General features: G+C 32.3%; 2 protein-coding genes across 9 annotated transcripts in view; both read left to right on the top strand.

Moving 5' to 3' along the window:
* LOC127814153 (ARM REPEAT PROTEIN INTERACTING WITH ABF2-like) overlaps positions 1 to 15,390 on the top strand; it is a 43,497-nt gene that overhangs the window by 11,208 nt on the left and 16,899 nt on the right. Inside the window, exon 6 of one of the 4 annotated variants that reach the window (XM_052355445.1) lies at positions 10,978 to 11,097. The exons of 2 other annotated variants lie outside the window; for them this stretch is intronic. The gene's annotated coding sequence lies outside the window, so the exon portion shown is untranslated. Of the gene's footprint in view, positions 1 to 1,856; positions 2,261 to 10,977; positions 11,098 to 15,390 lie in introns of those variants that run through there. One more of the 4 variants, XM_052355446.1, reaches the window with a different exon arrangement.
* The window catches only part of LOC127814150 (putative CCR4-associated factor 1 homolog 8), a 113,481-nt gene continuing 103,897 nt past the window's right edge, over positions 5,807 to 15,390 (top strand). For 3 of the 5 annotated variants that reach the window (XM_052355439.1, XM_052355436.1, XM_052355438.1), the window contains exon 1: positions 6,313 to 6,340. Coding sequence is in view for 1 of the 5 variants with exons in the window: in XM_052355434.1 (XP_052211394.1) it covers positions 6,445 to 6,457 (13 nt within the window). In the remaining 4 variants the exon portion in view is untranslated. Of the gene's footprint in view, positions 6,072 to 6,219; positions 6,341 to 6,427; positions 6,458 to 15,390 lie in introns of those variants that run through there. The other 2 variants (XM_052355434.1, XM_052355437.1) reach the window with 2 other exon arrangements.

Raw genomic sequence — 15,390 nt, forward strand, 5'->3', positions numbered from 1 at the left:
CTAACTAAATAATCTCTCTCAATTAGGCCCCATCTAAATTAAGGCCCAATGGCTCTTCTTTTAACTTGTATATATATTTAACTTATCCCATTGGTCTAACTCACTTCATTACAAAAACACAATTATACCATCCCACACATGGGCTTAGGCCAAATTTAATAATCCAATTCAATTGGACTTTTTCCACACAAAATATATTTTCAACTTTTAATTAATAAAAACAAAAATTTAATACCCACATCAAAATACTAATAAACGTCTAAATCTACTAATGTGTCGTTACAGTTTTAATGCCAAATGATAAATAAACAACACAATCAGGTTAAATACAAATCACCACACACAAATTTGCCTGGCTCAAAGGCTGCAATAGTTACAAGAAGGCATTGCCCACTCATGTCTGATCCCTCCAAACCTTGATGAGAATAATTCATTCCTAAGTCTCTCATATGATTGCTGATATAATATTCTCTTGCCAAATTAATAGCGCAAAAGAGACATTGGCACTATCTTCCTGAAAACAAGGGAAAATACACAATAAATCGTTAACTATGATACTAACTAACAGCCTCTAGTTTTCAGGATAAGATGCAAATAGTACAACACACTTCACTATCATTCAGTTAAATCTTTAAACCAGGGGAAAAAAAAGTTAGAGCACTCAATAACATAATTAAATAACTACACAAAATTAACTCAAATATGCAATAATTCTTTTGGTATAAATATACTAAAAGAAGGAGAACAGGGAATCCAAGCAGTGTAACATTTGACCCAAAAATTGGCAAGTACTTTTAGATTTATTGGTTTGAAAGAGCTAGGTACACTTAAAAATCAAATCACAATGGAAATTAAAAGATAATCCAGATATTAAAAAGAACCAAAATCAACTTTCTAAAATCTAAATCACTTGATTCTATTACAAGTACATCACTAGAAATCAATAAGTATGTGTAAGTGAAAATGATTATTTATGTGAACATGTTTTGTCTACGCGTTAAAAAATATCAAATTAAATGCAATACCAATGACAAATTATTCTTATGACTAAACAGATAAATTAGAAAAATATATATTGTATGTGGCATTACTTTTACAACAAGAAGCCCAATTGTAGAAGTGCTTCCTTTCTCGACCTCATGTTCGCAAGGATTCGAAATATTGTCGCCTTCTCTCAACGGCGGCGGTGCCTGAGATGCCTCACTAGCCCTGGCACGGCCCCGCATTCAACAATTATACTTATAAATTCCGTTGCAAACAAACAAATCATCAAATATAAGATCCCTTGATCATAAAAAAATTCAAGAACCACAGCCCTTGATGCTAAAAACATACATGCAGGGCCGGCCCAACCCTTATGCCACGGCATTAGGCCTCCAAAAATTACAAGGCCCAAAATTTTAAAAATTTGTAATATTTATGTATATATATATATTATAATTAATATTTTATTAAAAAATAAATATTAATTATTTTTGTTTTTCTTTGTTTATTGTTGTAAGTTTTTTGGATTTTTTTTCTTATCTCTGAGATATTATATTTTAATTGAAAATTTATTATCATTAAGAGATTAATTATATTTGTAATTGATTGAATTTTAAATTTTTTTATTTAATAAAATAATAAAATATTTATATAAAAAAATATATTATTTATTTTTTTATAAAAAAATTAATACTCAAAGGACTCATCAAATTCTTTCGTCTTAAGCCCCCAACTCTATTGGCCAGTTCCGCATACATGGAACGATAATTCTCTAGAACGCATACAAATGTTAACGAAAAATTTAAGAATCGAGCCTTCACTTTATCGTTCTTTGGCAAGTTCTGAAATAACATGTACTGCGCACTTGGCAGCGCCCTGATCTGCCTCTGTGGACAAGAAAGTAGAGTCGAGATTGCGACCTGAGCGAGAGCATTGCGGACGATATCTTCTTCAGCTTTACCAATCGACGCAGTGGCGGCCGTGCGATTGGCATCGAAATATTTCGATAGCTTCCGCTTCTTCGAGTTTCTTTTGGCAGAGCTAGTAGGTCTTTTGCGCCGATTCTGGCTCTCCATGTCTTCTGTAGATGAGAGAGATGGGGAGGTAGTAGAAAAGGAGATCTGGAGGGATAGTTTGGGGAAATGGATTGGGTTTACGTTTCTTCCATTTGTTTCTATTCTAATGCGAACCCTGTGGCTGTGGGCTTGGTGTTGGTTGTTATATTTGTTGGAGGAGAAGGACAAAATGATCATTGATAGCGAGAAGAAAGGGCAAAATCGTCATTTAATTACACCTGTAAACTATTCTGTCAAACTTATTATGTACAAATAACATTATTCTAAATATATAATATACATACGGCGTGTCAAGATAATAAACAAAATCGTCCTAGGACATAAGTCAAGTAATTGGGCCATGATAAGATGGGATTTATATCAATAGGCCATGAGTTTAATTTCTTGCCTTGCACAGTGAGACAGTTTTCATCTATAATTTATCTTTTTATTAAAATCAAAGATACGAGCGACTAAAGAGCATGCAACGACTATAATTCCAAGATATAAACAAAATCAAATTAATGTTTCAATTCTATTTTATTTTTCTAATTAAATTTGGGTTCACTTCGGCATTTAGGGGTCACTTTTCACTGTTTATGGGCAATAAGGTGGCGGTGAATGCTCCGGTTAGCATTGGCTTTGGAAAATTTTAAATCCAATCCATTTCTCCACACTAGCTCTCCGATCTCCCTTTGTACTACCCCTCCCCCCCCCCCAGCCAAGATCTGCTATCTCAAAATGTTGTCCTATTAGCTGTCCCTCCAATAAAAAATGGCCACGTCACCAAATAATTAAACATAATAAAAAAATCTGTTGTATCTCCAACTTAACGGCAGCATGTACCGCCATCTTCTTAAAATTTGTTTTGCAGACCTTCTTCTTGTTGTCTTCTTCTTCCACCTCAAGGTCCAGCTTCACAATCACCGACGTCAGCCACAGCACCGCCGCCTTTGCCCTCTTTCAGGACAGTCACTGCCACACCAACACTAGAAAAAGAAGCCGATCAGCACTGCCACTGCCGTCGTGAACACAAATCCGGTCGAGATTCTCTTCCAGAGCCCGCAATAGCAATGTCTCGATAGCGTTCAAATGGTTGTTCCAAAGATGGCATCTCATTCCAAGCCCGTGGTCGTCTTCTTGACCTGTTGATGAAGTCGAATTCGCCTGCAACAGCTTGGGCGTTTTACTCAAAGATTTTGGGTTGTGGGTACTATAATGAAACTTTAACATTCTGATGTACAGCTTGTGCAAAGAAGGTAAAATGAAAGAAGCCCAGTTAATTTTTTATCAAATTGGGAAGTGGGGTTTGAGGCTTAATGCCGTAGTTCAATAAGTTGATAAATGGTTACTGTAAATTGGGAAATTTGGAGGAAGGGTTTAGGTTAAAAAGGGTTATGAAGGACATAAATGATTCTTCCAATGCCTATATTTACAGTGTCTTGATTAAAGGATTTTGCAAGAATAGTAGGTTAGATGATGCAAACCGACTGTTTGATGAAATGTGTGACAGAGGATTGGTGCCGAATGATGTTAGTTTTACTAATTTAATTGATGGAGGATTGGTGCCAAATGATATTATTTTTACTAATTTAATTGATGGGAACTACAGGCATGGAAGGATTGACTTTGATTATGCTGCTTGTGAGATTGTGATTATGGGTTGGAGCAGACAAAAAGAACCCACACTTGTACATATATATTAGGAATTAGAGCAAACTTTAATTATAGATTAAGAACTCCATAGAGTTCAGCAAATATTTTTTTATTTACTCTTATTTCATTTATTTATTTAAATTTATGAACTTTTGAATTTTAACAACATGTGATCTCTCATGTTGATTTCTCATATAAGGAATTGTATAAAAATTAATTCAAAACTAATCTACAGTTGTTCAGGCAATAAAAAGACTGGCTGAGCAATAATTACATCATACAAATTACACCATCTCTTCTTCTTCCTTGTTTGTGCTGGCTGCCTGCTGGAACCAAATTAAGTCGAAAAGGGGAGGGTAGAGAAAGAAGAAGGACACGAAGAGATGGACATATACGAGTCCAATGGTACATACATATATGATTATATTTTTATACAACCAGCAAATAAAGAAAAATGAGTCTTTAATGTACTACTTAATAATAAGTATTTGTGTAAAAACTAGCAACCAACAACGACAATTAGCAACCTCAAGTCTTCTTCATGCTTCTGTCAATTTCAATGCTCCAAATATTTGAAATGATGAAGTTGAATGATGTGGGTCAACCTATAAAAATACATAAACAATATGAATTCAAACCTTTAGCATCCAAAGTATATATAGAAAAACATTAAACATTCACGGTAAAGAGTAGCAAACCTATTTTAATAATTCAAGAAAATTTGACACCGTAGTAAGATGTTCAATATCAATATGTGATTCAATCTTTATATAATACAAGATAATTATTTACTTTAACAAATAAATGTGTGTGAATAAAGATAAAAATATTTTGGACAATGAAAATATACTTGACTAGTGTTAAGTGTTGGTGTGAGATCTAATGAATTCTGTGAAACCTGCAGCACAAAATATTAACAGTGTAAGAAATTTTTTAAAAACATATAGCACAATCTTAAAATTAGCTCAACATTTAGCATAACTTCCTACAAGATTGATGTTTTATAAAATTATTGACCTCCATAACCTTCAAAAACCAAACAAAGTAAAAAAATTATTGATTTGATCCTATTTAGTTTCTATATCATAAATTAGTTGAGCACATAGAATCCATAAATACAAGCATAACAAGTTATAAAGACAAATTTTTAAAAGAACAATTTTTTTTTCCTGTAAGTAAAAGAGAGAACCTTTGAGTACCCATTTAACAACTTTTTTTTTTTTCCAAGAATGTGATTTAATAGAAAAAATTCTACAGACAGATAAACACCCCATTCTTTCCAGGGACCTAAATCAACAAACTTTACCTGCCGATGGAAATGGACACCACGAGCAGGAAGCCTGGGGCACATAACATTACAAGAATTTCTAATAAGCTTGTTCAACTGGAGACCAGTGATTATTGCATTCAGGCATTTCTTCAGGTGGGTTATGGCTAGACTAGTTTTGTTTTATATACTTGTTTATTTTGATGCTTTGTTTGCATTTAATAATTAATTTTTATTAAGACAATTTTCCTGACAATCATTCTGGTTAACAGGTAGAGGAACAAAAGAGAACAATTTTTGCAACCATTTAAAATAAAAAAAACAAGATTATTTGAGAAATTTCATACTTTGTTCATACCTCAAACACCTGGTGTGCATTACTTCCCCATCACTCATTTCCTCCCCAAAGTGCCCCAGCAATGCCCACAGCTCCTTCAAAATGAATTTCGATCTTTGGAACAACTATTCGAACGCTGCCGAAACGTTGCTGTTGCGGACTCATGTAAAGAATCTCGATCGAATCTGTGTTGACGACGGCGGTGGCAATGCTGATTGGCTTCTTTTTCTAGTGCTGGTGTAGCAGTGACCGTCCTGAAAGAAGGCAAAGACGGTGTTGTGGCCGACATCGGTGATTGTGAAGCTGGACCTTGATGTGGAAGAAGAAGACAGCAAAAAGGTCTGCAGAACAGATTTTAGAAGATGGCGTTACTTGCTGCCGTTAAGTTGGAGATACAACAGATTTTTTATTATGTTTAATTATTTGGTGACGTGGCCATTTTTAATTGGAGGACAGACAATATTTTGAGACAGCAGATCTCAGCTCCCCCCTTCTCTCTCTCTCTCTCTCATCTACAGAAGACATGGAAACCAGAATCGGCGTGAAAAACCTACCAGCTCTGCCAGGACGAAATCGATCGAGCGGAAGCCATCGGAGGATTTCGAAGCTGATCGAACGGTCGCCATTGCGTCGACTGGTAAAGCTCAAGAAGATATCGTCCGCGATGTTCTCGCTCAGGTCGCAATCCTCGACTCCACTTTCTCGTCCACCGAGGCGGATCGGGCCGCTGCCAAGTGCGCAGCACACGTTCTTTCGGAACATGCCAAGAACGGTAACGCAGAGGCTCGATTCTTAAACTTTTCGTTAATATTTGTGTGCGTTCTAGAGAATTATTGCTGCATGTATGTTTTCAGCATCAGGCGCTGTGGTTCTTGAATTTTTTGATGATCAAGGTCTTTGAATGTTTTCGTTATATCCAGGCATGAAGCGGTAATCGCATCACTTGTTGATTTGCTTGAACTCAATGTCATGAAGGTGCAGAGAGCAGCAGCAGGGGCTCTGCGGACTATTGCCTTTAAAAACGATGAGAACAAAAATCAGGTTTGTGGGATTTCTCTGATTTATATGATTCATATAAATACAACCTTTGCTTTCACACTGCTTATATTATGAAATTATGAATTTCAGGTTTGAAGCGGTTGGCTATGATTTTATCCGGTAACTCTAGTAATTCACTTACATTTGGACATCTTTTTGAACACTTAAATCGCCAGAAACAGTTACTGCCCCATTGAGTATTTTTGTCGGGTCCGTGTGATTGGTAAAATCTGGTGCATTCATCCCCTAAAATTAAGAAGGAAGTTTGCTTGCTGGAGCTTTACAACCTGTAATCGGATTACCGAGGTACTAATATTTCATTCAATTTTACTTGCTGTTTTCTTACGGTTTGCTCTTTGCGATGTTTTGTTTTTCAACTCTCATGACTGTATTTGAGTTGCAATTAGCATAGTTGTTCTCTCCAACCTTTACCTTGATGTTTTGGTCTTACAAGATTTATGGATGCCTTTACAGATCCTGCTGTTCTGAGAGCCAAAGGGTAGCAGCTTTGTTGCTCGGGCAATTTGCAGCTACTGATTCGGACTGCAAGGTGGAGTGAAATAGGTTCCATATTTGAAGCAAGAAATTGCCAAACTTTTATTCAACATCCTGCATTATGCTGCCTCTTACTGCTTTGGAATATGATTTTTGTAGGTGCATATTGTTCAGAGTGGTGCTGTCCCACCATTAATTGAGATTGAGATGCTTCAGTCCCCTGAGCCCAACCTGAAGGAAATGGCAGCATTTGCATTGCTCGTATCTTTTTTTGGTGCATTTAACTTTGTAGTAAAGCATGATTCAAAAAAAACCTCCCTTGCTGCAGAGGCTTTGGAATTATTTTCGTTTGAAAAACTGCCAGTTTTCTTTTAATCTTTATCCTTCTTTGAATAAAATCATATCTATTAGGAAAAGAGGAAGGATAACCAGGAATTATGAGCCAGCCTTCAGAGCCTAGAGCGAGGGAAATGGAAAGTAGATTGCTTATGTTACTTCTCTAGAAAGTTTTATCTTGGTCTCTTTTGGCTGCTTAGTCTCTCTGAGTTTTTCTTTAAAGATAGGCTAAAATACAAAGTGGGCATGGTTTACCATGTGCTCTATCGAAAATCTACAGAACACTACAAATTTAAGTTCTGTTCTTCTAATAATAAAAATAACAAACTCTTGAGTCCTGCTTTCTTTATAAATCCTTGCTTTATGCTTTTTTTTTTTTCTTGAAATCACTGAGAAAAGCTTGAGTGGTGGAGTTGATTTATAAATTTTATTTGTCCTTGTTAATTCTTTTGTTGGCAAGATACTAGTGCAAGAAACTTGATACAAGTTACTTTTGCTCCATGGAAATCTAAACACTTGCTATCCATGTTGTCCCGCCTGTGAAGTTGAAAAATTGTGTTTTATTGGTTGCAATGAAATGCTGTCTTTTTAAGGATACTCATAATCAAGCTGGGATTGCCCATGGCAGTGGTATTGTGCCATTACTGAAGCTTCTTGATTAAAAAAAAAATGGATCTGCACAACATAATGCTGCTTTTGCTCTGCTCTTTATGGACTTGCAGATAACGAGGTAAAAATTTATTTGGATAATATAAAAACTGAATTTGGGATGTGGCTATGGATAGAGATGGCTAGACCAGAGTTTTAGAATTCTTGTACCTGACCTCACCTAGTTTGATTGAGGCATGTGACTTTTATTGTTATATAAAAACTGAATCTGAATTTTAGCATGACATTTTGGTGCCAAAACTTCAGTTGAAATTGTCATTATTCACTTTCTAGTAACAATCTTTCAGGATAATGTTGCTGATTTTTTTATGTTTGGAGGCTTTCAGAAGTTTCAAGATGGAGACTTTTTTGTGCAAGTACCTTCTCACTTCACTTCAATGTGCCATTTAAGATTATAAATTATAATTCAAGATGGAAATTTTGTTCTTTTTTCCTTGCAGCCAAACAAGGATCGTACAGCCAAGACTATAAAAAGATTGGAGGAGAAAATCCATGGACGGGTGAGTTTCTTTTTCCTTTTTTTTTCTGGTTGTTACTCTTTCCTTTTGCTGTTTATCTGAATTAATTGTGGGGTTAAAACTTAGAAACACTGATTAATGTCCGGGTTTGGAGTTAGGCTTTGGCTGCATGCCTGCCAACCGTCCAGCACGTGCACACCTAGAGCAATGTATCCCTAATAAAATCCGAAGTTCAAAAATATTAGATTAAAAAAAAATGTTTTCTCATAATTGTCTCGTCTCTTCCTTGCCCTCATTTTATTGGCAAAATTTAGATATCCGATGAACGGAATAGCATGCCTTGTTGCTTGATTCTAATCGAAAAGCTCTCCATACTTCTTTATCAAATTTTTTAGGTTGTAGCATGTTTTTTTCTTTCTTAGTTAGATTGAGGGCATGCTTATTTATAGAAAGGCAGGGAACAATCCTAAATCTTCTACGATAGGGATTTTTATAAATAATAATTTTTAATATATTATTAATTAAAATTTAACATTATATACTGAATCTCCTATATTAAAGGTTTGCTTATTTATAGAGGGTATCAAGCAATCCTAAAACTCATAAGATATCCTCTAAGTCCTCATAGAATTTTTGTTTTTATCTCCTCACTTAATTGCGCTTGTGGTACATATGTACTAGAGATATTCATAGTCATTCTTTCTAGACCAACCTTCACTATAATAATCATATCCTCCATTCTCTTCACATCTACTAAGCTTTTATCCATAATAATTCACACTTCATTTTTTGGTCGATCATTTCTTGGGTACTATATTTTATATTCAATTTTTGATAATTTTTTTTATTTTTTTCTCTATCCATCTCGTCTCTTGAAGGCACATAATATTAATTTTTCTCCTAATCATCATATCTACCACTTTTATAGCTTTGTCTGTTATTGTTCTTATGTTCCATGACTCAATCCTTAATTTATGATTTTGATTTTGCCTTTGACTTTGAATTTGATTTTGTTTTTTATTTTAAACTAACTTCTTTACATGCATCCGTCAAAGCAAATGCGAGGACTCTTGTTCATTTGTCACTATATTCGAGTGCCAATGCAACGATCCTAACTCACTTGTCCTAACTCACTTGATTATTTTTTATTTTTTGTCATTTAGAATAGAGAGGTTTCTAGAGGCCACGTTGATAGGAAGCCCTCTCGAAGTTTCGTGTCACAATAGCATCGTAGACACTTTTATTCTCATTAATTAATAATATTTCAAATTTTGATACTACCCTATTCTTTAGAATTGGGATGATAATAAGTTAATTTATTTTAATTTTAAATAAATAATAAGTGCTTGTTTTAGTAAATATTTATTTAAATTTTATCTATATAACTCAAAATATAATTTTTTTCATAATCATTTAACTTGTGATTAGCATGTTCCATAAATAGAGTAAAAAAGTTTTATAGAAACGTAGAGCTAGGAGTCATGGCATAATTTAAATTAAAACCCAATCTTACCTAAAGTCATTAGATAAAGATTCAATAATTAATAATTTCATTCAATTTCATTTATAATTAGATTGAATCTGATACGTTTGGATTTTAATAGATTCAATAATGAAGATTGCTAATAATTGTTTACTTTGTGTTTATTATTTTTTTATTGTATATTTATACGTAAAATTATATTTTTTGATGAAATTTTTTATAAAAATTAAATTATAGCAATAGTTATTACAAAGCGACTTGAATTAATTTGTTATAAAGGTTTAGAGAGACAATAGTATTTATCCTAAAATTCAAATATTTTAAATTATTTTTCATTGAATTAATTGTTAAACATTTGATTTACTTTAATTCTTTTAAATTATTAAACACCTAAAATTTCATAATTTAGTTTTAATAAAACAAAATTTTAAACTAGACAAACATTAATATAGCTATACATTGAGTTAATATGATAATGAAGTTTTAATGATAATCTTAATGATATAATGTTAAATTTTAATTAATAATATATTGGAATGAACAATATCTCTAATGATCTCAATCTTATGAGTTTTATGATTGCTTGATGCCCGCTTGAGGAGAATTAGGATTGTTCTGTTTCCTTTTTAAAAATCAAAAAAATTATTTTTTACTGAATATTTATGTAATAAATTTAGATTAAATCCAAATTTGTTAAACACCTTCATTAGAATTTTACAATTTAGTTTTAATTAAACAAAATTTTAAACTAAGCAAATATTAATATAGCTATATGTTGAGTTAATATGTTAATGATGTTTTAATGATAATCTTAATGATATAATATAAACTTTAATTAATAATGTATTGGGATGAACACTACCTTTGAAAATCTCAATAGGAGGAGATTTAGAATTCTAATCTCATGACAATATCTCTTAGAATCCCAATCTCATGACATTTAGGATGTTCCTCTAGAATCTCAATTCTAGAAGATTTAGAATTGTTTTATATCTCTTTATAAATAAGGAGGCCCTTAATCTAACTAACAAGGAAAAAAAACAAAAACACTACGACTTAGTAAATTTGATAAGAAATCATGGAGAGCTCTTCGACTAGAATTAAGCAAGTTTGGGAGTGGAATTTCTACAATGAAATAATATGTATTAAAAATAGACTTGACACATATCATACTATAGCATTTGACACCGAGTTCCCAGGATTCTTGCATCGAACCCCGAGGCACTCTTTTGAAGAGAAAGTATACGAAGATCTTAAGTACAATGTTGACCAGACAAAAATTGTACAACTGGGATTAATGTTGTTCGATGATGAATGCAATATTGGTGGCACTTGACAAGTAAATTTTTATAATTTTGTTGTCAACGAGGGCTGTCAAGGTCAATCTTCATTCCAGTCATCGCCCAACAAGGATAATGCTAAGAAAAATGGGAATGATAGTTTGAACAAAAAGAATAGGAGAAGAAGGGATGCAGTTGACATGCTACATTTTTCTATTGTGTTTAACGAGATACTGTCAAATCATAAGGATCTCAAATGGGTTACATTTCATGGCCTCTACGACTTCGCATATCTTTGGAGGCTTTTAGGTGGGCAAGACTTGCCAAATTCAACTTCGAAGTTCTCGGTCATGCTTGGACGTGTTTTTGGATCTGTGTACGATATCAAGTACATGGCTAGATTTTGCGAAGGGTTGATGGATGGTGAACTAGGGTTAGAAAGGTTATCCAAGATTTTGGAGGTTGAAAGACTAGGTCGTGCTCATCAGGCGGGCTCAGACAATTTATTGACGGCCGGTGTTTTCTTGAGAATGAAGATAGTGTATGAATTTGAAGAAGAATGCTTCAAGGGTTTTTTGTATGGGATTAATACAAGAATAGAGACTTCTTACCCCATACTGGTTCGATTCGATCTCCCTGTGAATTACCATATTATGTAGCGCCCTTGCAGTGCGATGTTTTCGCCCACCTGTCTTTCATTCCCAGAAAATCTTATCATCATGTAACGCCCCTACAATATAATATTGGTACCTGTCCTATTTTGATAAGTTGTTACACAAGCTCTAATGATTTAATTTTCTTGATTATCAAGAAATGTTTATGCTCACGTATTTTTGAACAATTATTAAATTTTTAAAAACATAAATTTTGTTCTCTTCGTGTTATCGTCTATATAAAAAAAAAATTGTTTATATATTTTAGTAAATGCAATAGTGTTATTGCTTAATATTTTGAAATACAAACATATATACATATATATAATTTGCTTTTGGTTGATTAATGGAAGAATCTTTTTTTATTTTGAAAATATCCTTTTGAAAAACTAAAAGAAAAATTATTTTTTTTTAAAAAAGTGTATCAATTTAGGAATAGGAAGAAAGAACCGACTAATAAGTTGTCTTCTCTAAGTCCATCTATACCTATACACACACACACATATATATATATATATATGTTAATGTCTAAGTAATATATGGCCGCGTCTGTACAAATTTAGCTGTTTGGAGAGATTTATTTTATTACTCACTCTTTAAATGGCATGATTTCGCGAGAGTGATGCTGGCTGAAAAATAAGGTGCATGATGGGTTCAATAAAATCTTAATTTAAGAGGTGCAATAGATCCCCTGTTACAACTTGAGGGTTACAGTAGATCCCCCCCCTCAAGTTAACAGTCACAAGTGATTAAATAGGAGAAATTTTGAGGGGCACAAAATATATAATTTTTTTTATATATTTTAGTAATTCCAATAGTGTTATTGTATTTTAATTGCCTTAACTATTAAATTTTTTTTTTGACTTAAAAAAACTATTAAATTTTTAATTTTATTTCAATTTATTCTTTCTTTAAAGTTTTTAATTTTTTTTAAAAAAAGCTATTCTGGACAGGTCTTGCTTAATATTTTGAAATACAAACATATATACATAGATATATATATATAATTTGCGTTTAGTATAAACATATATACTATTGCATTTATTAAAATATATAAAATAACTTTTTTTACATAGAGGACAACACGAAGATAACAAAATTTATGTTTTTAAAAATTTAATAATTGTTCAAAGATACATAAGCACAAACATTTCTTGATAATTAAGAAAATTAAATTATTAGAGCTTGTGTAGCGATTTATCAACACATGGCACGTACCAATATTATATCGTAGGAGCGTTGCACGATGATAAGATTTTCTAGCGGTAGAAGACAGGTGGGTAAAGACATCGCATTGTAAAGGCGTTGCATGATATGGTAATTCATAGGGAGACCGAATTGAACCAGTATGGGGCAAGAAGTGTCTATTCTTGTATTAATCCCATACAAAAAATCATTGAAGCATTTTTTTTCAAACCTGTACACCATCTTTATTTTCAAGAAAACACTGGCCGTCAATAAACTGTCCGAGCCCGCTTGATGAGCACGACCTAGTCTTTCAACCTCCAAAATCTTGGATAACCTTTCTAACCCCAGTTCACCATCCATCAACCCTTCGCAAAATCTAGCCATGTACTTGATATCGTACACAGATTCAAAAACACGTCCAAGCATGACTGAGAACTCCGAAGTCGAATTTGGCAAGTCTTACCCACCTAAAAGTCTCCAAAGATATGCAAAGTCGTAGAGGTCATGAAATGTAACCCATTTGAGATCCTTATGATTTGACAGTATCTCGTTAAACACAATAGAAAAATGTAGCATGTCAACTGCATCCCTTCTTCTCATATTCTTTTTGTTCAAACTATCATTCCCATTTTTCTCAGCATTATCCTTGTTGGGCGATGACTGGAATGAAGATTGACCTTGACAGCCCTCGTTGACAACAAAATTATAAAAATTTACTTGCCAAGTGCCACCAATATTGCATTCATCGTCGAACAACATTAATCTCAGTTGTACAATTTTTGTCTGGTCAACATTGTACTTAAGGTCTTCGTATACTTTTTCTTTAGAAGAGTGCCTCGGGGTCCGATGCAAGAATCTTGGGAACTTAGTGTCAAATGCTATAGTATGATATGTATCAAGTCTATCATTAATACATAACATTTCATTGTAAAAATTTCACTTCCAAACTTGCTTAATTCTAATCGAAGAGCTCTCCATGATTTCTTATCAAATTTACTAGGTCGTAGTGTTTATTGTTTTTTTCCTTGTTCGTTAGATTAAGGGCCTATATTAGTTAGATTAAGGGTCTATATATTTATAGAGGGACATAAAACAATTCTAAATCTTCTACGATTGGAATTCTTAAGGGATGCCCTAAATGTCATGAGATTGGATTTTTTAGACATATTGTCATAAAATTGAAATTCTAAATCTCCTGCGATTGAAATTCTTAAGGCACATCTAAAATGTCTTGAGATTGAGATTCTTAAAGATAATGTTTATCCCAATATATTTACATTATATCATCAAGATTATCATTAACATATTAATTGAACCTATAGCTATACCAATATTTGTTTAGTTTAAAATTTTATTTAATTAAAACTAAATTGTAAAATTTCAAAAAACTTTTTAAGTGTTTAATAGATCTGAATTTCATCCAAATTTATTACATAAATATTCACTAAAAAATAATTTTTTTGATTTTTCAAATAGGACATAGAACAATCCTAAATCTCCTCGAGAGACATCAAGCAATCATAAAACTCATAAGATTGGGATGATTGGAGATATTGTTCATCCTAATGTATTATTAATTAAAATTTAATATTATATCATCAAGATTATCATTAAAATTTTATTATTATATTAACTAAACGGATAGCTATATTAAAACTTGTGTAGTTTAAAATTTTGTTTAATTAAAAGTAAATTGTAAAATTTCAATGAACTTTTAGTTGTTTAATAATTTAAAGGGATTAATGTAAATCAAATGTTTAACAATTAATTCAATAAAAAATAATTTAAAATATTTGAATTTTAGGATAAATACTATTGTCTCTCTAAACCTTTATAACAAATTAATTCATGTCGTTTTATAACAATTGTTGGTATAATTTAATTTTTATAAAAAACTTCATCAAAAAATATAATTTTACATATAAATATACAATAAAAAAAATAACAAACACAAAATAAACAATTATTAGCAATCTTTATTATTGAATCTGTTAAAATCCAAACATATCAGATTCAAATGCTATAGTAAATGAAATTGACAAAATTTCACATATTAACAAACATTTACGTCTTGTATTCCTATACCAAAATTTAAATATCCATCTTATATTTTTTAATTTTTCAAATGTTAAGTAAAGCTCATTCCTGTAACATTGATAGTGGACCTCGCCCCGTTAGCTATGTGGGTTGAGCTGTGTGGGCCTGTAACTTAACCTAGTTATGAGCTTCACGTTGTACTGCCCATGGCTGAAAATAATCGGTTTAATTTATTTTTACAAATTCTTGGTATTTTAAGACTTAATAAACCCAAATTTTTAAAATAAGTTAAAATATATAAGCTAAACTTATTAAAATGCAGCAAATTGGGTTGTCTCCGTAAATTAAAACGAATTAATTAAATGAATATCTCTTTTTCTTCAATTAAATTAGAATTTTGAATATATACATAAGTATTAAATAATATGAATATTTAAATTTCAAATAAGATAAA

This window comes from Diospyros lotus, chromosome 12 (genome assembly GCF_014633365.1).
Source record: "Diospyros lotus cultivar Yz01 chromosome 12, ASM1463336v1, whole genome shotgun sequence".
NCBI lineage: Eukaryota > Viridiplantae > Streptophyta > Magnoliopsida > Ericales > Ebenaceae > Diospyros > Diospyros lotus.